We start from the raw sequence: 22083 nt of genomic DNA on the forward strand, positions 1-22083 counted from the left end.
ACTTCTGCCGAAGTCGGTTCCTCTCCTTGTTCGGGCGATGTTTCAGTGGTCGACGTCACCGGTCTTCTAGCCATCGTCGATCTATTATTCATGTTCCATTTGTTATGTCTGGTTGTCGCACTCACCTGGTTTCAATTCCCTAATTACATATTGTATATGTTCCCTCTGTTTCCCCCATGTCCTTGTCGTGAAATGTTTATTGTAAGTACGTGGGCTTTATGTGACTGGTGCGATACGGGTTTTGTGCCCATGTGTTTTGCTATTTTTGTATGCCGGTAGTTATGTACATTAAACGGCTCCGGCTATTTACTAAGTTCTGCTCTCCTGCGTTTGACTTCCATGCCACCAGTTACGCCCCCCTGACAGAATTCCCGACCCCAATGGTCGACGAGATTTTCAGGGACCTGCACGGGCAGGGTGTAGTGGTGTATATCGATGACATTCTGGTATACTGTGCTACACGCGCCGAGCATGTGTCTTTGGTGCGCAAGGTACTTGGACGACTGTTGGAGCATGACCTGTACGTCAAGGCTGAGAAATGCCTGTTCTTTCAGCAAGCCGTCTCCTTCTTAGGGTATCGCATTTCCACGTCAGGGGTGGAGGTGGAGAGTGACCGCATTTCAGCCGTGCGTAATTGGCCGACTCCCACCATGGTAAAGGAGATGCAGCGATTTTTAGGGTTTGCCAATTACTACCGGAGATTTATCCGGGGTTTTGGTCAGGTGGCTGCTCCCATTACCTCACTGCTGAAGGGGGGTCCTGTACGTCTGCAGTGGTCAGTTGAGTCGGACAGGGCTTTTGGGCAACTAAGGGCTTTGTTTACCTCGGTGCCCGTGCTGGCCCATCCGGATCCCTCTTTGGTGTTCATAGTGGAGGTGGACACGTCCGAGGCTGGGATAGGAGCAATGCTCTCTCAGCGCTCGGGTACGCCACCGAAGCTCTTCCCCTGTGCCTTCTTCTCGAAGAAGCTCAGCCCGGCGGAGCAAAACTATGACGTGGGGGACCGGGAGCTGTTGGCTGTAGTCAAGGCGTTGAGACATTGGCTTGAGGGGGCTAAACACCCTTTTCTCATCTGGACTGACCACCGCAATCTGGAGTACATCCGGTCAGCGAGGAGACTGAACCCTCGCCAGGCAAGGTGGGCCATGTTTTTCACCCGTTTTGTTTTCACCCTTTCATACAGACCAGGTTCCCAGAATGTTAAGGCAGACGCACTGTCCTGGGCAGTATGACACAGAGGAGCGGTCCATGGATCCCACTCCCCATACATCCGACTCTTGTTTGGTGGCGCCGGTAGTGTGGGAGCTGGACGCGGACATTGAGCGGGCATCACGTGCAGAGCCCACTCCCCCTCAGTGTCCAGTTGGGCCCACACGTCACCCTCTTTTGGTCATCCTGGGATTGGTCGGACAGTACGCTGTCTTAGTGGGAAGTACTGGTGGCCCACCTTGGCTAAGGATGTGAGGGTTTATGTTTCCTCCTGTTCGGTGTGCGCCCAGTGTAAGGCTCCTAGGCACCTGCCCAGAGGTAAGTTACAACCCTTACCCGTTCCACAACGGCCGTGGTCGCACCTGTCGGTGGATTTCATAAACTATTTTCCACCTTCACAGGGAAACACCACGACCCTGGTCGTTATGGATCATTTTTCTAAGTCCTGTCGTCTCCTCCCTTTGTCCGGTCTCCCTACGGCCCTACAGACTGCGGAGGCCCTGTTTACTCACGTCTTCCGGCACTATGGGTTGCCTGAGGATATAGTGTCTGATCAGGGTCCCCAGTTCACTTCGAGGGTCTGGAGGGCGTTCGTGGAACATCTGGGGGTCTCGGTCAGCCTTACCTCAGGTTTTCACCCCGAGAGTAAGGGGCAGGTGGAAAGAGTTAACCAGGATGTGGGTAGGTTTCTGAGGTCTTATTGCCAGGACCATCCAGGGGAGTGGGCAGCGTTCGTGCCTTGGGCAGAGATGGCCCAGAACTCGCTCCGCCACTCCTCCACTAACCTCTCTCCCTTTCAGTGTGTGTTAGGGTATCGGCCGGATCTGGCTCCTTGGAATCAGTGTCAGACCAAAGCTCCTGCGGTGGATGACTGGTTCCGGCGCGCGGAGGAGACATGGGATGCCGCCCATGTCCATCTTCAACGCGCCGTGCTGCGCCAGAAAGTGGGCGCAGACCGTCACCACAGTGAGGCCCCTGTGTTCGCACTGGGGGACCGGGTCTGGCTCTCGACCCGGAACCTACCCCTCTGCCTGCCCTGTTGAAAGCTGGGTCCACGGTTTGTGGGGCCATTTAAAGTCCCGAGGAGAGTGAACGAGGTATGTTATAGGTTACACCTTCCTCCTGATTACCGCATTAACCCCTCGTTCCATGTGTCTCTCCTCAGGCCGGTGGTGGCTGGTCTGCTCCAGGAAGCTGAGGTGCGGGAGGTTCCTCCACGCCCTCTAGACATTGAGGGTGCCCCAGCGTACTCCGTTCGATCCATCCTGGATTAGAGACGTCGGGTGAGGGGCCTTCAATACCTCGTGGACTTGGAGTGGTACGGTCCAGAGGAGAGATGCTGGCTTCCGGAGGAGGATGTGTTGGACCCTTCTATGCTGCGGGATATCCACCGTCTCCGCCCGGATCGCCCTGCGCCTCGTCCTCCGGGTCTTCCCCGAGGCCGGTCTCGGCGCACTGCTGGGGCCTCGCATCAGGGGGGTGGGGGGGGGGGGGGAACTGTAACAACTTCTTCCGAAGTCGGTTCCTCTCCTTGTTCGAGTGGCGTTCGGTGGTCGACCTCACTGGTCTTCTAGCCATCATCGATCTATTTTTCATGTTCCATTTGTTTTGTCTGGTTGTCGCACTCACCTGGTTTGACTTCCATAATTACATGATTTATATGTTACCTCTGTATCCCCCATGTCCTTGTCGGGAAATGTTTATTGTAAGTACGTGGCCTTTATGTGACTGGTGCGATACGGGTTTTGTGCCCATGTGTTTTGTTATTTTTGTATGCCGGTAGTTATGTACATTAAACGGCTCTGACTATTTACCAAGTTCTGCTCTTCTGCGTTTGACTTCCATGCCACCAGTTACACACCCCTGACAGAATTCCCGACCCCAATGGTCGACGAGATTTTCAGGGACCTTCACGGGCAGGGTGTAGTGGTGTATATCGATGACATTCTGGTATACTCCGCTACTCGCGCCGAGCATGTGTCTTTGGTGCGCAAGGTACTTGGACGACTGTTGGAGTATGACCTGTACGTCAAGGCTGAGAAATGCCTGTTCTTTCAGCAATTTTCTCCTTTCTCTCTCTCTCTCTCTCTCTCTCTCTCTCTCTCTCACACAGCAGTGGGTCTCTACCAGTCAGAGGTGAAGGGGCACATCCTGCTCTTCATCAACAGGGGGAGTGGTGACTATGAAGTGCTCAAGGACCGGCTAGTTCAGGAGCTCTGGCCCCAGAATTCGTTGAAAAGGTGAGAGCAGGCAAGCAGCAACTGGACCTGAAAAGAGCGACTCAACAAAACCTCTATTATATTGGCTATTTGATTCAGATCTTAAGATAATGTCCATAAACCACTATTTGGAACAAGTTATTTTGAATCAACTCTTTAATTGCAGCTTGAATTGAATTTGTAAATTGATTCATTGGAGTCAGATGTTTTAAACTGCTCTGTGAACTGAGAAAACGCTTACCAAATGCAGGAGATAAGGAACTGCCCATCAACAAATTTCATATATATATATATATATATATATATATATATATATACAGTATCTCACAAAAGTGAGTACACACCTCACATTTTTGTAAATATTTGAGTATATCTTTTCATGTGACAACACTGAAGAAATGACATTTTGCTACAATATAAAGTAGTGAGTGTACAGCTTGTATAACAGTGGAAATTTGCTGCCCCCTCAAAATAACTCAACACACAGCCATTAATGTCTAAACCGCTGGCAACAAAAGTGAGTACACCACTAAGTGAACATTTCCAAATTGGGCCCAATTAGCCATTTTCCCTCCCCGGTGTCATGTGACTCGTTGGTGTTACAAGGTCTCAGGTGTGAATGGGGAGTAGGTGTGTTAAATTTGATGTCATCGCTCTCACACTCCCTCATACTGACTGGTCACTGGAAGTTCAACGTGGCAGCTCATGGCAAAGAACTCTCTGACGATCTGAAAAAAAGAATTGTTGCTCTACATAAAGATGGCCTGGGCTATAAGAAGATGGCCAAGACCCTGAAACTGAGCTGCAGCAGGGTGGCCAAGACCATACAGCGATTTAACAGGACAGGTTCCACTCAGAACAGGCCTCGCCATGGTCAACCAAAGAAGCTGAGTGGACGTGCTCAGCGTCATATCCAGAGGTTGTCTTTGGGAAATAGATGTATGAGTGCTGCCAGCATTGCTGCAGAGGTTGCAGGGGAGGGGGAACCATGAATGCCAACATGTACTGTGACATACTGAAGCAGAGCATGATCCCCTCCCTTCGGAGACTGGGCCACAGGGCAGTATTCCAACATGATAACGACCCCAAACACACCTCCAAGACGACCACTGCTTTGCTAAAGAAGCTGAGGGTAAAGGTGATGGACTGGCCAAGCATGTCTCCAGACCTAAACCCTATTGAGCATCTGTGGGGCATCCTCAAACGGAAGGTGGAGGAGTGCAAGGTCTCTAACATCCACCAGCTCCGTGATGTCGTCATGGAGGAGTGGAAGAGGACCCCAGTGGCAACCTATGAAGCTCTGGTGAACTCCATGCCCAAGAGGGTTAAGGCAGTGCTGGAAAATGATGGTGGCCACACAAAATATTGACACCTTGGGCCCAATTTGGATATTTTCACTTAGGGGTGTACTCACTTTTGTTGCCAGTGGTTTAGACATTAATGGCTGTTTGTTGTGTTATTTTGAGGGGACAGCAAATTTAAACTGTTATACAAGCTGTACACTCACTACTTTACATTGTAGCAAAGTGTCATTTCTTCAGTGTTGTCACATGAAAAGATATACTCAAATATTTACAAAAATGTGAGGGGAGTACTCACTTTTGTGAGATACTGTATATATTGAACTACTGTTGACATTGGTCTCGTCCAATAAAACCACAGGTTTTAGTTTCCGTTGCAAAACGTTTTTGCTACGTTTTGCCCTACTGAACATAACTATGATTTATTTTTCACAGTTCCTGTTTGTGCTGGTAAACAGGGTGAAGTCCAATGAAAAATCTCTGAGCTACTTCAGCCTGATGTCACGTGACCTTTCCCGCGTGGGCATTTACGACGGCGTGTCAGACATGAAATGGCTCATGCCCGAGGGAGAGATCTCCACTCACTTATAAGAGGCGATCTCAAGGTTTGAGGTGAAAACAAACCTGAGTTCAAATAGTATTGGTTTTCTTTGAGGGTTGATTGAGCCTGCCTGGAGTGACAGAAAAACTCAATTAAGAGCAGCTAAAAAAGTATTTCAAAAAAACAAATTCTATTTCAACACATGTCTATGGAGCAGTATATGTTTAAGTGGCTTTGATAATATATAGAAAGCAGCAGTAAATTATACCGAGTTCCCTCTTTATAATGTATCTATATTGCTTCTCAAATACTTTTTTCTTAATTTTAGGAAGTGAAGCAGGCAGTAGTACCTGATCCTAAAACTGAGTTGTAAAACAAACAAATAAATGAATGTAAATAATAATTGTCTGTTTTGGAGTCAGTATTGATTTCTACCTGAATCGTATGTAGGCTGTGTGTGTGCTCTGGTGGGCATGGTGTGTCTTTATGTGAGGTAAAGTCTGCCATCTGCGAGTGGCTACTCACCACTGAAATTTTGGATCTGATGGTTACAATCACAACTGACAGACCTCGGTAGACTAATAGGGCCTGGAGGGTCTAACAGAAAGAAGAATTGGAATCTGTCTTCAGAAAAAAGAACAGTTGAGGATTTCAAATGAAATCACAAAGAAACAACAAATACAATAGAATATGATGCAGTATATTACAATACAATACATATTTGTGTATTTTCATGCAAATGCTACATTTAAGCGCAGACCTGTGTTCAAAAACATGTGTATTTCAGGATCTTGTAATACACAGCCCCCCCCCCTCAAAAAAAGTATTTTTGTATTTGAATGCTTATTTGTAAAAAAAAACAAATAGTCTGACAAATTGTATTATTTGACAGTATTTTCAAATACTTTGCATTGGAGTGTATTTGAGTGTGTTAATTTGAGTTTTTCAAAATCTTTCCAAGTGTATTTCCAAATACAATAAAAGCATTTAACTACTTATCTTTTCAAATAAAAGATCAGAAACATTCAAAGTAAGTTATGTGAAATTAATTGAAATATTTTAAATAGTATTTGAACCCAGGTCTGATTTAAGTGACATACATTTGTGTTCCAGTTACAGTAGGCCAGCCTATAGCAGTGGAAGAGGGGAGTGAGTGCAGATTTCTAGACATTAAGGGCTGTATAATAAAGTAAAGAAGGATTGGAGCACTTGGGGTGAATATAAAAGAACAGATTGTCTGCCTGCTGTGCTGAAACAAACAGGAGAAGAAAAGGAGATGGGAATTTTCAAGGCACAGACTTGGAATCAAGTATAATTATCAGGGATGGAGTGCAAAGTGGAAACATCAGTCGGAATAGGGAAAACACTATTTGGCAGATTTAAGGGGGCTGGAGATATATGCATAGCTATCTAAACAGTTGCATTCCAGTTTATGTGTTTGTGGATGTGTACTACAATCAAAGTTGAGACAACATTGGAAGAAAATGCTTCCACAAAGGAGGGTAGACGGTCAGAGGATGATGAGATGGGTTGTTGTCTTGTGTTTTATTTCATCCACATGAGTGAGACATTTTATGGAGATAGTGGGCACCTTCGAGCTGATCACTATTGTCAAGTCGTTGACAATTGTTGGTCACCGCCTTTCAAAGTGTGTTGCGTTCTGGGAATAAAGCATTTCCGACGTGAGTATATATGTGGACTGCATGAACTTTACAAAAATCTCTGCTCTTCACCAACTTCATCCTGCAGCCGTCACCTGTCACGTGGAGGCTCCGTCGTGTGGTGGCTAATTTCTGCATTACTAAATGAGGAGAGTTACAAACTTCACACACCAGTCAGAGTTATACTTAAAACTACATCTTTAATAATTAAGATGCTTTTGCAAAAGCACTTGACTTTCAATGATGCGCTATCTCTAATGAACCATTGAAAAGTGACTACACAGAAGTACAAAGATCTTTTATAGCCAAGATACAAGATACATGACGAACCACAGATACATAGAATGGGTCACAAGGTTAAGTTTTGTATGAAAGATATCTATAAAACATAGCAGACAGCAACTGCTGTGTCAACAGTGTTCATTGTATAGACCATTGTCTGGTCCTCCTACCCCAAACTGGAACCGTCTCTCCCTGGCACGATATAGAACAGAACCATTAGCTCATCCAATGGCATAAATCAATTGACAACTCTAGATACTCTCATCTCAAGTAAACCCCCTCTTGACTCCACTCCTGGACAAGCTCACTGAGGGGAGTGAGCCTCTAGGTCATACACTATCCCAAGATAAGTGCAACATCAGAGAGGACATACAATGGTCCAGACACTGCCATACACCTTCCCCCAATGCCAAAGGAGGGAGTGACTTGTGCACAGACATTGTGGAGACAAGTAATTGGTTCCCCATTAATCACGCCATCCCTTCACATGGTTTAACAGATTCTTGTCATATGTGAATGTATCTCACATGAGCATATTATGCAAATAAAACATCTTAATTATCTATGTTACCCAACTAATTCTGATTCATCTGCCACAATTGTCAACCAATCATTAGTGTTTTTGTTTGACCCATGCGAACAAAAACATGACTGAAACAGGAACCAATTTGCTGCAGTTAATGTGTAGCCTACAGTGCATAAATGAATGATGTGATTGAGGCTCTCTCATTTATTGATTGTATAATGTACACACAAATGATTTCAGTTTGTGAGTGGGTGTTGGAGACATGTTTTTTTGACATTATAAACGAAACCTTTTATAAACAATGGCAACACTGCCATGGTGATCTGAGCCTTGCTGTTGGAAAATGACATTAGTATCCGAATTTCGGATGTGGCAGATGCACCTCTCCTGACTTTACTTCTTGACTTTGGTCTACAGTCAGTTGCTTTAGCCTTACCACTCAAATGAGCCCTACTATATGTTTGCGTCTGAAAAATTAAAGACTCAGATCATCAGAAGAATATGTGTGTGGTGTGTTTGCATAATGTGAGTGTTTAATTGGCGTCTGTCTGAATTCAGAATTTGTCCAAGATGTTGCACTATGTACAACTGAAACTTGTTAACCATCTACTGTTGCTATGCTGAATGAAACACACTGTTTAAAAGAAGGCATGTGTAAAATAATGGTGCCTAACTGCTCATTTAGCCACTAAACTTCAAATGAATCAAGGGAATTTTGTACAAGCAATAATTTAAACCCGATCAATGAAGTGCCAAGACAAAATGTGTTTCCTACTTGAGAGCAGGGGTGTCAAACTCATTCCATGGAGGGCCTAGTGTCTGTAGGTTTTTGTTTTTTCCTTTCAATTAAGACCTAGACAACTACTGTAGGTGAGGGGAGTAATTAGTGGCCCTAATTCAGCAATCAAGTACAAGGAAGGAGCGAAAACCCACAGACACTCGGCCCTCCGTGTAATGAGTTTGAAGCGCGCTTTAGAGTAAGGGCTGTCAAACCTGTCAGGAACTCAATTAGAGAATCAACCACACCTGAGTAAATGTCTGAATTCCAAATCAACCCCTAGCCCCTACACCTACCACTTAGTCGCTTATGGGCATTTGAAATGATCAGATAGGTTATAGCAATATGGTAATTGCTTCACCTTGCCTTCTGATAGGCTGGATGCAATTGTGGCCATATTGCTTATACCTATTCAATCATTTCTGATTCACAGAAGTGTTTAGGCCAGGGTGTAGGATTTAGGGGTCAATTTGGAATTAGGAATCAAATGTAGTTCAGGGGCTTACAGCTGTCCTTAATTAGCCAATGACATTAGAAGGGTCTGGGGATTTGTTTAAAAGGAGCAACCAAAAGCCTGTCAGATACAGCAAAAGGGATATTATGCTAGGGCTTATACTGACCATTAGTTCTGATTACTGGGGAGGTTTTGAAGCGCAAAGTGGCCATGATTATTGGAATCGCTTTCAGGTAGGTTTTTAAAAGTATTGATCTAGTTTGTTTCCCTTGTCCTTCAGGTGTTACAGGTAGCTATGTTTATAACAGACTTTTTTTTTTTTTAAGAGTTTCTTGGCTTTGTTGCCTGCTAATTGGAGGGATAACCTGTTCTACATCAAGTGAGTTTCTACACATTAATTTCAAATAACAGTTGCGGTTCCAGTAACTTCAAAGGCTGGCATTATACTTTACTTTTTCTAACCTAGGTGATGGGTATCCTGCACTAGGTTCTGATGCAGCATGGCTCTATGCAGGCTCACTTGGGTCTAAAGGATATGGTAATTACAACTCTCCAACAGCTGAAATGCAAGCGCAGCTGACCGAAGAGCAACAGAAGCATCCGGCTGCCATCCTGCAAAAACAACTGGCCCCCATGTCCCAGGCACCTCAGAAAATGTGGTATCCAGCTCAAATGCCCCAGAAGCAACCAGCTACTGAACTTCAGCATCAGAAGGAACAGGCCTCCATACCCCAGCTACCTCAGCAAGTGTGGCATCCAGTTCAAATACCCCAGCAGCAAAAGCAACCAGCTACTGGTCCTCAGCAGCAGAAGGAACTGACCACCATGCCCCAGAAGCAACTGGCTCCAATGCCTATACCTCAGAACCAACCAACAGCTATGCCCCAGCAAGCATGGTATCCAGCCCCAATGCCTCCACCGCAGAAGCAACCGGCCACCATGCCCCAGCAAGTGTGGCATCCAGCTCAGCAGCACAGCAGCAGAACCTCAGCAGCAGAAGGAACCGGCCGCCATAACTCAGCAAGTGTTGCATCCAGCTCAAATGCTGCTGAAGCAACCGACTGCCATGCCCCAGCAAGTGTGGTATCCAGCTCAAAAGCCCCAGAAATAACCAGTCCCTATGCGTCAACCGCAGAAGGAACTGACCTCCAATCCACCACAACTGTGGCAATCTGCTCAAATGCCCCAGCAGCATAAGCAACCGGCTGCCACGCTTCAGCAAGTGTGGCAAGCGGCCCCCATGCCCCAGCAGCCTCATGACGTGTGGTATCCAGCTAAAATGGTCCAGAAGCAACAACCCTCTGCAACTCGGCAGCAGAAGGAACTGACCGCCATGCCTCAGCAAGAGTGGCATCCAGCTCAAATGCCCCAGAAGCAACCAACCGCTGAACCTCAGCAGCAGAAGCAACTGACCGACCTTGGCCCAGGAAGTGTGGACTCCAGCTCAATGTCCCCAGCAGCAGAAGCAACCGGCTGCTGAAACTCGGCAGAAAATTGAACCGACCGCCATGCCCCAGCCACCTCAGCAAGTGATGCATCCAGCTCAATTTCCCCAGGAGCGGAAGCAACCAGCCCCAATGCCTTTACCGCAGAAGGAACTGACCGCCATACCTCAGCAAGTGTTTTATCCAGCTCAAATGCCCCAGAAGCAACCGACTGCTGAACCTCAGCAGCAGAATGAATTGGCCAGCATAACGCCGCAACTGTTGCATCCAGTGCACATGCCCCAGCAGCAACTGGCCACCATACCCCAGCAAGTTAGGTATCCAGCTCAAATGCCCCAGAAGCATCTGGCCTCCATGCCTCTGCCGCAGAAGCAACCGGCCACCATGCCGCCGCAAGTGTTGCATCCAGCTCAAATGCTGCAGAAGCAACTGGCCGCTGAACTTCAGCAGCAAATTGAACCGACCGCCATGCCCCAGCCACCTAGCAAGTGTGGCATCCAGATCAATTTCCCCCGGCACAGAAGCAACCAGCCCCTATGCATCTACCGCAGAAGGAAATGACCGCCGTACCCCAACTGTTGCAAACAGCTCAAAATCCCCAGCAGCATAAGCAACCGGCTGCCATGCTTCAGCAAGTGTGGCATCTGGCGCAGAAGCAACCGGCCCCTATGCCCCAGCAGCCTCACGACGTGTGGTATCCAGCTAAAATGGTCCAGAAGCAACAAGTCGCTGCACTGACCGCCATGCCGCAGACACATCAGCAAGTGTGGCATCCAGCTCAATTTTCCCAGCAGCAGAAGCAACCGGCCTCCACGCCTCTTCCGCAGGAGCAACCGACCGCCGTACCCAAGCAAGTGTGGTATCCAGCTCAAATGTCCCAGCAGCAACTGGCCTCCATGCCTCTACCGCAGAAGCAACTGACCCCCATGCCTCAGCAGAAGCACTACGAAAGCACTGAAGATGGTGTCTCTGGTAGCTCTCAGGCCAGCATTGTTGAACAGTTGGGTGTCATCCCAATCTATTCCTACAGTTCCAAATCGCACTACGAGAAGGGCAGAACTGTCTTCTCCCAAACCCGCTACACTCCTAGGGAGGCTATGCCTGTTGACAGTGGAAATGCTCCCAAGGACAGTTATGTTGGCATTGGTGCACCAAGCATACATCCACCACTAGTGAAGGATTCTGCAAGGTAATCGATAACTTTAACCTTCTCTGAACTTTACTCTCTGACTTTGAAGTTCTTTGTACTAACCATGTGTTTATCAACAGGGAAATGTAATGGAGTCATCCTCTAGAAGCTCTAATGGTGAGAATTGTTTGACATTGGTTACATAACATTCTGTATTGCTGACACTGTTTGCATTTCTTTCTGCTTTTGTTTCGACCAGGAAGTTGCTGGTGCTCTAGCGTGATGGAATCAATAAACAATTTTATTTTCAAAAATGTTTTGTCTCTGTGAAATAATGATTCTTGTGTCCATTACTTCTAATTGAGAACAGGTGGTGTGCAGTCTGTAGTAAAAATGACTGCGTTTAAGTTAATTCTTTGCTTTTCTAATCTTTTCACCTTTGCTACTGGTTGTTCAAAATAATAGCTTGGGTCTACATAAGAACATTTGTCAAGGGGTGACTTGTCAGACATTCCTCATGTTCATACTTCAGCTGTAGGCATGCATTGTATACAGTGAGACTGTCTTCAACCTCGGTCTAAGCTGTTGGTGAGTAAGCTAATGTATAGGGAATTGTTTTTAGATGGTCAGACCATGGCTCATTTGGCATTAGAATTGAGTGACCTTTTAGTTTTAAACTTGCATTTGGCCTTATACTATAGCCCATATGGCAAAGTCAAATCAGTTTAGGTGTCTGTCCCACATCTAGGTCATGGCTCAAATGTTGTTTTGGACACTTCAACCCCAGACTACTTCATTTAATTTGTCACAATATGGAATTTGACACAATCTCAATGTGTCTGCAGCCTTTATGCACAACACATTTCTACCGGACCACTGAGGTTGCAACAGCCCCTGGCAGGAACTTCATTAGCCTTCATTAAAAGGTGCACTTGATTTAAGCTCACCCAGTGCCGTGGAGAGTTAGATTTCCCTCTATAAAAGCATCGGATCGGTCCATGATGTGCAAACCCTCCAGCACACCAGCTGAATGAAGTATAGACACCTAAACTCAATTGGGCCAATGGAAGTTCAGTTCAGTGGCTGGCAGGGTCTAGGATTCCTTTATAAGGTGCAGCAACAAAGATGAGCAGCTACAATTAGGAAGATCTCCTTGTAATGCTTCTGGCTACCATTGGTTTTCATATTGAGGTGTGGATTTGAAAAAGGGCTGTGACTTTTGAACTACTTGAGATGAGTTGTATAGCTCTCGTTTGTTTCCCTCTTTGTTCCAGGTTTTACAGGTAGCTGTTAACTGAAGGATACATTTTTATTATTCCTTGGATTTGTTGCCTGTTAATTGGAGGGATAACCTGCTATGCTCCACCTAAAGGTGTTTGTGCTACACAAAGTAATTCAGTTAAAATAACACTTTGTATAGTGCCAAGAACTTTAATAAATGGCATTTTACTATGCAGAAATTTCTTGGCTCCTAGGTAATTATTAATATAAAGACACCAGCTCCTATTCTAAAGCAACAAGAGGGACCAGCTCCTATGCCCCAGCAAGAAGGCCTCCCGAGTGGTGCAGGTACTGCAGCGCTAGAGGCGTCACTACAGACCCGGGTTTGTTCAGTGCTGTATCACAAATGGCTGTGATCGGAAGTCCCATAGGGCAGCGCACAATTCGCCCAGCGTCGTCTTGGTTTGGGGAGGGTTTGGCCGGTGGACTTCACAAGTAGGCGGTAACTGTAAATAAGAATTTGTTCTTAACTGACTTGCCTAGCTAAACAAAATAAACTGTCTTGTGTCCCAGCAACAAAAGGAACCGGCTCCCATGCAGAAGCAACCAGCTACAATGCAGAAGCAACCAGCTACAATGTCTCAGCAAGTGTGGTGGCTAGCGCAAATATCTTCGGTGAAGCAACCGGCTGCTGTGCCTCAGCAGCAGAAGCAACCGACTGCCCTGCCACAGAATCCTTAGCAAGTGTGGCATCCAGCCCAAATTCACCCAGCAGCAGAAGCAACCGGCCCCCATTCCTCAGCAAGTGTGGCATCCCGCTCCAATGCCGCAGAAGCAACCGACTGCCATGCCTCAGCACCAGAAGCAACCAGCTGCCATGCCACAGAAGCCTCAGCAAGTGTGGCATCCAGCTCTGATGCAAAAGCAGCCGGACGCTGATCCTAAGCAACCTCAGCAAGTGTGGTGTAAAGCTCCAATTTTCCCAGCAACTGTGACATCTGTCTCAAATGCAGGAGCAGCAGAGTCAACCGGCCCCCAATCCCCAACAAGTGTGGCATCCAGCTCCAATGCCTCAGCAGCAGAAGCAACCGACTGCCATGCCCCAACAAGCGTGACATCTGGTTTAAATGCCCCAGCAAAAAAAGCAACCGGCCACAGCCTCGGCGGCAGATGCAACCGACCGCCATGCCTTAGCAAGTGTGGCGTCCAGCTTGAATGCAGCAGAAACAACCGACTGCCATGCCTCAGCAGCAGAAGCAAGTGTGGCATCCAGCCCAAATTCCCAAGCAGCAGAATCAACCGGCCCCTATGCTCCAGCAAATGTGGCATCCAGCTCCGACGCAAAAGCAGCTGGACGCTGATCCTATGCAGCCTCCGCTAGTGTGGTATCCAGCTCCAATGTCCCAGCAGCAGAAGCAACTGACTGCCATGCCTCAGCAAGTCTGCCATCCAGCCCAAATGCCCCAGAAGCAACTGGCCCGATGTCTCAGCAGAAGCACTATGAAAGTACAAAAGATGGTGGTTTTTGTAGCTCTCAGGCCAGCATCGTTGAACAGTCAGTTCTCATCCCAATCCGTTCCTACAGTTCCTGTTGACTGATTATGCCTGTTGACAGTGGAAATGCTCCCAATGACAGTGATGTTGGAATATTTGAACCAAGCACATACCCACCACTAGTAAAGGATCCTACAAGGTAACGTTCAACTTCAATCTGATCTCAACTTTGCTCTTTGAATTTGAAGTCCTTTTTACTAACTATGTATGTGCCAACAGGAAAATCTAATGGTGGAGTCATCCTTTAGAAGCTGATGGTGAGACTTTTAATGTCAAATTGATGAAATAAGATTCTGTTGGTGACACGGTTTTAATTTATTTCAGATTTTAGTCTTGCTTTTGTTTTGACCAGGAAGTTGCCGGTGCTCTTGCTACTCTTGCAAGATTGAATCAATAAAAATGTGTCCTTGGAAAACTGAGGTTTCTCCTGTACCCACTGTGCTTGCTGATTTCAAGACGGTGATGTGGGTCGCCAGTGCAGTTTGTAGTAAAAGGGAATGTGGCTCAGTTTTCAAATATCTGGTGTTTACATTTGCTACTGGTTGTTCAAATTCCAAGTTTGGTTTTACATTAGTGTTGTTAAGTGGTGACGTCAGAACTTCCTCATGGTCCTATTTTGTGTATGTTGACACCCCTTCAAATTACTGGATTCGGCTATTTTGGCCTCACCAGCATATAAAATCAAGCACACAGCCATGCATACAGCCTTACTGAAGAGCTTAGTGACTTTCAACATGGCAGTCACAGGATGACACTTTTCCAAGTCAGTTTGTCAAATAAGTCCTGTTAATGTTATAGGCCACACAAACTCTCAGAACAGTGCTGTAGCGCGTAATCGTCTGTCCCGGTTACAACACTTGGTGTAAAGCTTGCTGCCATTGGACTCTAGCGCATGCTGTTTCAGCACGACAATGCCCCTGTGCACAGCGCAAGGTCCATACAGAAATGTTTTGAGATTGGTGTGGAAGAATTTGACGGGCCTGCAAATAGCCAAGACCTCAACCCTATCGAACACCTTTGGGATGAATTGGAACGCCGACTGCGAGCCAGGCCTAATCAATCAACATCAGTTTCTGACCTCATTAATGCTGTTGCGGCTAAATGGAAGGAAGTTCCCGCAGCAATGTTCAAACATCTAGTGGAACGTCTTCCCAGAAGAGTGGAGGCTTTTATAGCTGCAATGGGGAGGAACAAACTCTATATTGATGCCCATGATTTTGAAATGAGATGTTCAACAAGCTGCTGTCCACATCATTTTGGTCATGTCGTGCACTTTAGATGTAGTTATGTAGGCATGCATTGTACACGGTGTTGCCAATCCAGACGTATTCTTCAACCGCAGTCTGAGCCTTAGGGAGAGTACTAAGCTAACTTAAAAAATTGTTTTAAACGTTTATACCATGATCAATTAGCTGTATGAATTTTTGGGACACTTTAGATATTCAACATTTTATCGCAATGTTTTGATAAAATATAGAATTTTGCCTTTGCTACTATAGCCCACAGAAACACATTGAATAACACCTTTTTATAAATGGCAAAGTTTTGAAGTCTGTCCAATATCTAGGTGATGGCACATATTTAACCCTTTATGTATGTTGGCACAGCTAACTCCATACTTCCATTAGTTTGTATGGGTTACCTTCAGATGAGTCAGTGAAACTTGTTGGGGTCGTAGAGCAAAACGGACCCGTATTCGTGAGTCTCCCTTTTCCATAGTGGTCATAATAGTTTGTAGGCCAAACCGTTCAGACGCCACAGATGCTTTCGTGAGAAGATGGATTTCTGTTATGTCACATGGTCTGACAAACTCTGCTGTAGCTCAGATGCACCAGATGCGGAAGGGCGACATGGGGCGACGTGGATCAAGATGCAGCCCATGCAAAAACCTGATATTTCTAGCTTAAATTTATCGATTTTTTTTTTTGTTGTTGTTACCTGTATTGATTCACGAGTGTCAATTGATTTTTAACCTATAGCTTGTTCCTCCTGCAAGTCCATTTATCGTACCACAGGGTCTTAAAAAATGGATTCGGTGTACTTGAACTTTACAATGCCTGGAACGGTTTAACCTATCAATTAACAAAGATATTCCCGAACAGACAACAGATTGTCTAAGAACATGTACATTTTTCTAAACCAAGTATTGTTGGTAAAATCATCTAACTGCATAGTATGAAAACTCAGACCTTAAGTGGATCTATTTAAGTTCCAACAATAAAGCCGGCAAAGCACTAGCAGGGAAGCTTAGCTAGCATAATGTGTCACCTGTAACTCATTCACAAACATTGACACAACTTGACATACTTGCCTGCTGTAGTCGACTGTCTGTTTGGCCAAAGACTCATGACATGGGATGAAATCATATATGCATTCAATGGTCGGCTGTTATGTAGAAATGTAAATTCGGTGTTGTCGGACAATCTCTTGTCTAGCGTGCAGTACCATTCAAATGTGGACACACCAACTTATTCAAGGATTTTCTTTATTTTTACTATTTTCTACATTGTAGAATAATGGTGAAGACATCAGAACTATGAAATAACACATATGTGACCCGATTCAGGGAACTAGGCGTATGTCGCAAGTCACGACTTCACAGGAGAGCTGTTTGAACGTAAAAATCAAAATGCGTTTTCTGGCAGAAATTCCTTCTCGAACATGTGAACTTTGATGTGCATTAATAACAAACGTATGCCATCTGCAAATACAAATACAATTGTTAAATTACGAGCCTTGCTGGTTAAGCCACAGTAAAAGTAAGCAAACTTCTCACTAGCCATGATTGTTTGAGATAATGAGTGGGCTGGACATGCCGAGAGAGGAGTTCGGATTGGTCTGCCATATTGAAGTCGTCTGTCTATTTGAGTTCGTCAGTCTGTGTTGGTAATCCTGTCGAACGCTGCTTTTAAAAAAAAAATTGTATAGTGGAGCTGCATAAGTGTTTCTCTTTGTTTTCTGGAGGATCAAGATTTGAAATCAGTGTAATTAGAGTATGATAGCTAAAGAGATGGAGAAAACACCTGTCTCCGGATAACATCTTCAAACCGTGCAACCGTGGTATGGCATTCCTGACAGGGAGACCGTCCATGATGCATGTTTATAGTCAAGCATTAGCTAGCTACATTTTCAGATATGACACATTTCTAATTTTGACAAAGTGGTTTAATTTCAAGTTAAAGTGTACTGTTAGCTGGCTGGTTCCCTAGCTGACGTTATTATTTGTTTCCCAGAGCCATTTGCTTTTCTAGTTAGAGCCTAATGTTAGGCATTGCTGGCACTTTGTTCAGTAATGTTTAACTAGCTAGAGTTAGCTGGCTGGCTTGTTAGCTAACATTACGTGACGTGTGTTTTCTAAACATTGTTTACCTATCTAGGTTCATTGTTTACCTAGCTAGCTGTATGTCTTAAGCTAAAGTGTACTGTTAGCTAGCTAGCTAACATTAGCTGGCTGGCTCCCATGCAGATGTTATGATTCATTTCCCAGAGCTGTTTGCTTGTCTAGTTAGTCTGTTAGGTAGTGTTGGCGCTTTGTTCATTGTTGTTTAACTAGCTAACGTTAGCTGGCTGGTTCGTTAGCTAACGTTATGTGGCGTGTGTACAACACCCATTGAATATGTCCGGTGTCAGTAAACGTCTGCAAAAAAGTGTAATGAAATTGTTGCCAGCAGAACAGGTTAGGCTGTTATCTAGAGGTAAACAAATCTTCGGCCAGAGCGTCAAGTGCGTGCTCCGAGAGCGAAACAAGATGGGTGGGGCTAAAACTTAAGAGGGTGTGAACGATGCTGAATGGGTGTAGACAAAGAGGAGCTCTTCACTAGATACCAAAACATTCAAAGGCAATTTTCTCAAAAGTGAATTTACAAGTTGATCAACGTTTAGAGCAGAATTACTTTCCCATTGTTCCTCAAATGCAGTGTATGATATACCATTTTGAAGCTCTGAGTCTCTACTTTTATTCAATGTAAAAAAACACTTTCACATTTTGCTACATACAGTATCTCACAAAAGTGAGTACACCCCTCACATTTTTGTAAATATTTGAGTATATCTTTTCATGTGACAACACTGAAGAAATGACACTTTCCAACAATGTAAAGTAGTGAGTGTACACCTTATATAACAGTTTACATTTGCTGTCCCCTCAAAATAACACAACACACAGCCATTAATGTCTAAACCGCTGGCAACAAAAGTGAGTACACACCTAAGTGAAAATATCCAAATTGGGCCCAAAGTGTCAATATTTTGTGTGGCCACCATCATTTTCCAGCACTGCCGTAACCCTCTTGGGCATGGAGTTCACCAGAGCTTCATAGGTTGCCACTGGAGTCCTCTTCCACTCCTCCATGACGACATCACGGAGCTGGTGGATGTTAGAGACCTTGCACTTCTCCACCTTCTGTTTGAGGATGCCCCACAGATGCTCAATAGGGTTTAGGTCTGGAGACATGCTTGGCCAGTCCATAACCTTTACCCTCAGCTTCTTTAGCAAGGCAGTGGTCGTCTTGGAGGTGTGTTTGGGGTCGTTATCATGTTGGAATACTGCCCTGTGGCCCAGTCTCCGAAGGGAGGGGATCATGCTCTGCTTCAGTATGTCACAGTACATGTTGACATTCATGGTTCCCTCAATGAACTGTAGCTCCCCAGTGCTGGCAGCACTCATGCAGCCCCAGACCATGACACTCCCACCACCATGCTTGACTGTAGGCAAGACACACTTGTCTTTGTACTCCTCACCTGGTTGCCGCCACACACGCTTGACACCATCTGCACCAAATAAGTTTATCTTGGTCTCATCAGACCACAGGACATGGTTCCAGTAATCCATGTCCTTAGTCTGCTTGCCTTCAGCAAACTGTTTGCGGGCTTTCTTGTGCATCATCTTTAGAAGAGGCTTCCTTCTGGGACGACAGCCATGCAGACCAATTTGATGCAGTGTGCGGCGTATGGTCTGAGCAATGACAGGCTGACCCCCCCTCCCCTGCAACCTCTGCAGCAATGCTGGCAGCACTCATACGTCGATTTCCCAAAGACAACCTCTGGATATGACGCTGAGCACGTCCACTCAACTTCTTTGGTCGACCATGGCGAGGCCTGTTCTGAGTGGAACCTGTCCTGTTAAACCGCTGTATGATCTTGGCCACCGTGCTGCAGCTCAGTTTCAGGGTCTTGGCAATCTTCTTATAGCCAAGGCCATCTTTATGTAGAGCAACAATTCTTTTTTTCAGATCGTCAGAGAGTTCTTTGCCATGAGCTGCCACGTTGAACTTCCAGTGACCAGTCAGTATGAGGGAGTGTGAGAGCGATGACACCAAATTTAACACACCTACTCCCCATTCACACCTGAGACCTTGTAACACTAACGAGTCACATGACACCGGGGAGGGAAAATGGCTAATTGGGCCCAATTTGGACATTTTCACTTAGGGGTGTACTCAGTTTTGTTGCCAGCGGTTTAGACATGAATGGCTGTGTGTTGTTATTTTGAGGGGGCAGCAAATTTACACTGTTAAACAAGCTGTACACTCACTACTTTACATTGTAGCAAAGTGTCATTCCTTCAGTGTTGTCACATGAAAAGATATACGGAAATATTTACAAAAATGTGAGGGGTGTACTCACTTTTGTGAGATACTGTAAGTCCGAATCCAGGTGGTGAGTCACATATGGAACCATGTAGTAACCATAACAAGTGTTAAACAAATCAAAATATATTTATATTTGAGATTCTTCAAAGTTGCCACCCTTTGCCTTGATGACAGCTTTGCACACTCTTGGCATTCTCTCTACCAGCTTCATGAGGTAGTCACTTGAAATGCATTTCAATTAACAGGTGTGCCTTGTAAAAAGTTCCTTTGTGGAATTTCTTTCCTTCTTAATGCATCACTTGTGTTTTGACAGGGTAGGGGTGGTATACAGAAGATTTGGTAGAAGACCAAGTCCATATTATGGCGAGAACCATTCAAATAAGCAAAGGGAAACGACAGTCAGGAACATTTCAAGAACTGAAAGTTTCTTCAAGTGCATCAAGAGCTATGATGAAACTGGCTCTCATGAGGACCACCACAGGAAAGGAAGACCCAGAGTTACCTCTGCAGAAGAGGATAAGTTCATGAGAGTTACCAGCCTCAGAAATTGCAGCCCAAATAAATAATTCACAGATGTCAGTAACAGACACATCTCAACATCAACTGTTCAGAGAAGACTGTATGAATCAGGCCGTCGTGGTCAAATTGCTGCAAATAAACCACTACTAAAGGACACCAATGAGAAGGAGAGACTTTCTTGGGCCAAGAAACACGAGCAATGGACATTAGACCAGTGGAAATCTGTCCTTTGGTTCCAACCACCTTGTCTCTGTGAGAAACAGAGTAGGTGAATGGATGATCTCCGCGTGTCTGGTTCCCACCTTGAACAATGGAGGAGGAGGTGTGGTGGTGCTTTGCTGGTGACACCGCCTGTGATTTATTTAGAACTCAAGACACAATTAACCAGAATGGCTACCACAACATTCTGCAGCGATACGCCATCCCATCTCGTTTGTGGTTAGTGGGACTATCGTTTGTTTTTCAATTGGACAATGACCCATCCCACCTCCAGGCTGTGTAAGGTCTATTTGACCAAGAAGGAGAGAGACGGAGTACTGCATCAGGTGACCTGGCCTCCACAATCACCCAACCTCAATCCAATTGAGATGGTTTGGCATGAGTTGGACCATAGAGTGAAGGAAAAGCAACCAACAAGTGCTCAGCATATGTGGGAACTCCTTCAAGACTGTTGGAAAAGCATTCCATGTGAAGCTGGTTGAGAGAATGCCAAGAGTGTGCGAAGCTGTTGTCAAGGCAAAGGGTGGCTACTTTGAAGAATCCAAAATCTAAAATGTATTTTTGCACAACACATTTCTACCTCTGAGGTTGCACCTGCAAAAGCCCCTGGCAGGATCTTAATTAGCATGAAATAAAAGGTGCACTTGATTTAAGCTCACCAAGTGCAATGAGTAGGTAAAGTTCACTCTTTAGAAGCATCGGATTTGTCCATGATGTGCAAATCCTCCAGCACACCAGCTGAATGAAATCAAGCGCACCTAAACACAATTGGGAATATGGACCAATGGAAATTATGTTCAGTGGCTTGCAGTTGTACCTAATTAAACATCCAGATTAGAAGGGTCTAGGAGTCCTATGTAAGGCACAGCAACAACAACAAAAAAGACAATAAGAGGGATCTCCTGGTAAGGCTTGTGGCTGCCATTAAATCTGAATGCTGAGGTTTTAATGAGAAAAATGGCTGTGACTTTTGAAATGTCTTTGAGTTAAGTTGTGTGGCTCTATTTTGTTTCCCTTGTCTTCCATTTTTTTATAGGTAGCTGTATTTAACTGACTAGGCTTTTTTTATTTAGAAGTTCTTGGATTTGTTGCCTGCTAATTGGAGGGTTAACCTGGTATCCTCCACCATAAGGTGTGTTTGTTCTACATGTTAATTCAGCTAAAATAACACTGTAAAATTCCTATACTTCAAATTCTGGCATTTTACGATTTTATACTCGTCTTTCCTAGGTAATTAGATATATTCCCCAAACTACATTAAAAGCAGCTGGCCACCATGCCTCGGCAAGCGTTATGACTTGCCCAAATACCTTAGGTGACGCAACTGGCTCCCGTGCCTCTGCTGCAACAATGACTCCAAGTGTGGTATCTGGTTCAGAAGCGACAGGCCTTGAACAGGCGGGCCAACTCGTCAAGCAACATGAATTTTAGCAT

The 22083-nt window shown here is 45.3% G+C and overlaps 1 protein-coding gene across 1 annotated transcript; it reads left to right on the forward strand.

Annotated features, from left to right (window-relative positions):
* The first annotated feature begins 9115 nt into the window (after positions 1-9115).
* LOC115177926 (antigen LPMC-61-like) lies at positions 9116-10451 on the forward strand. Its single transcript, XM_029738920.1, has 4 exons — positions 9116-9204; positions 9298-9350; positions 9438-10054; positions 10164-10451. The coding sequence occupies exons 1-4, from the start codon at positions 9182-9184 to the stop codon at positions 10449-10451; spliced, it is 981 nt and encodes a 326-aa protein (XP_029594780.1). The 5' UTR covers positions 9116-9181.
* The last annotated feature ends 11632 nt before the right edge of the window (positions 10452-22083 follow it).

This window comes from Salmo trutta, chromosome 38 (genome assembly GCF_901001165.1).
Source record: "Salmo trutta chromosome 38, fSalTru1.1, whole genome shotgun sequence".
Taxonomy (NCBI): domain Eukaryota; kingdom Metazoa; phylum Chordata; class Actinopteri; order Salmoniformes; family Salmonidae; genus Salmo; species Salmo trutta.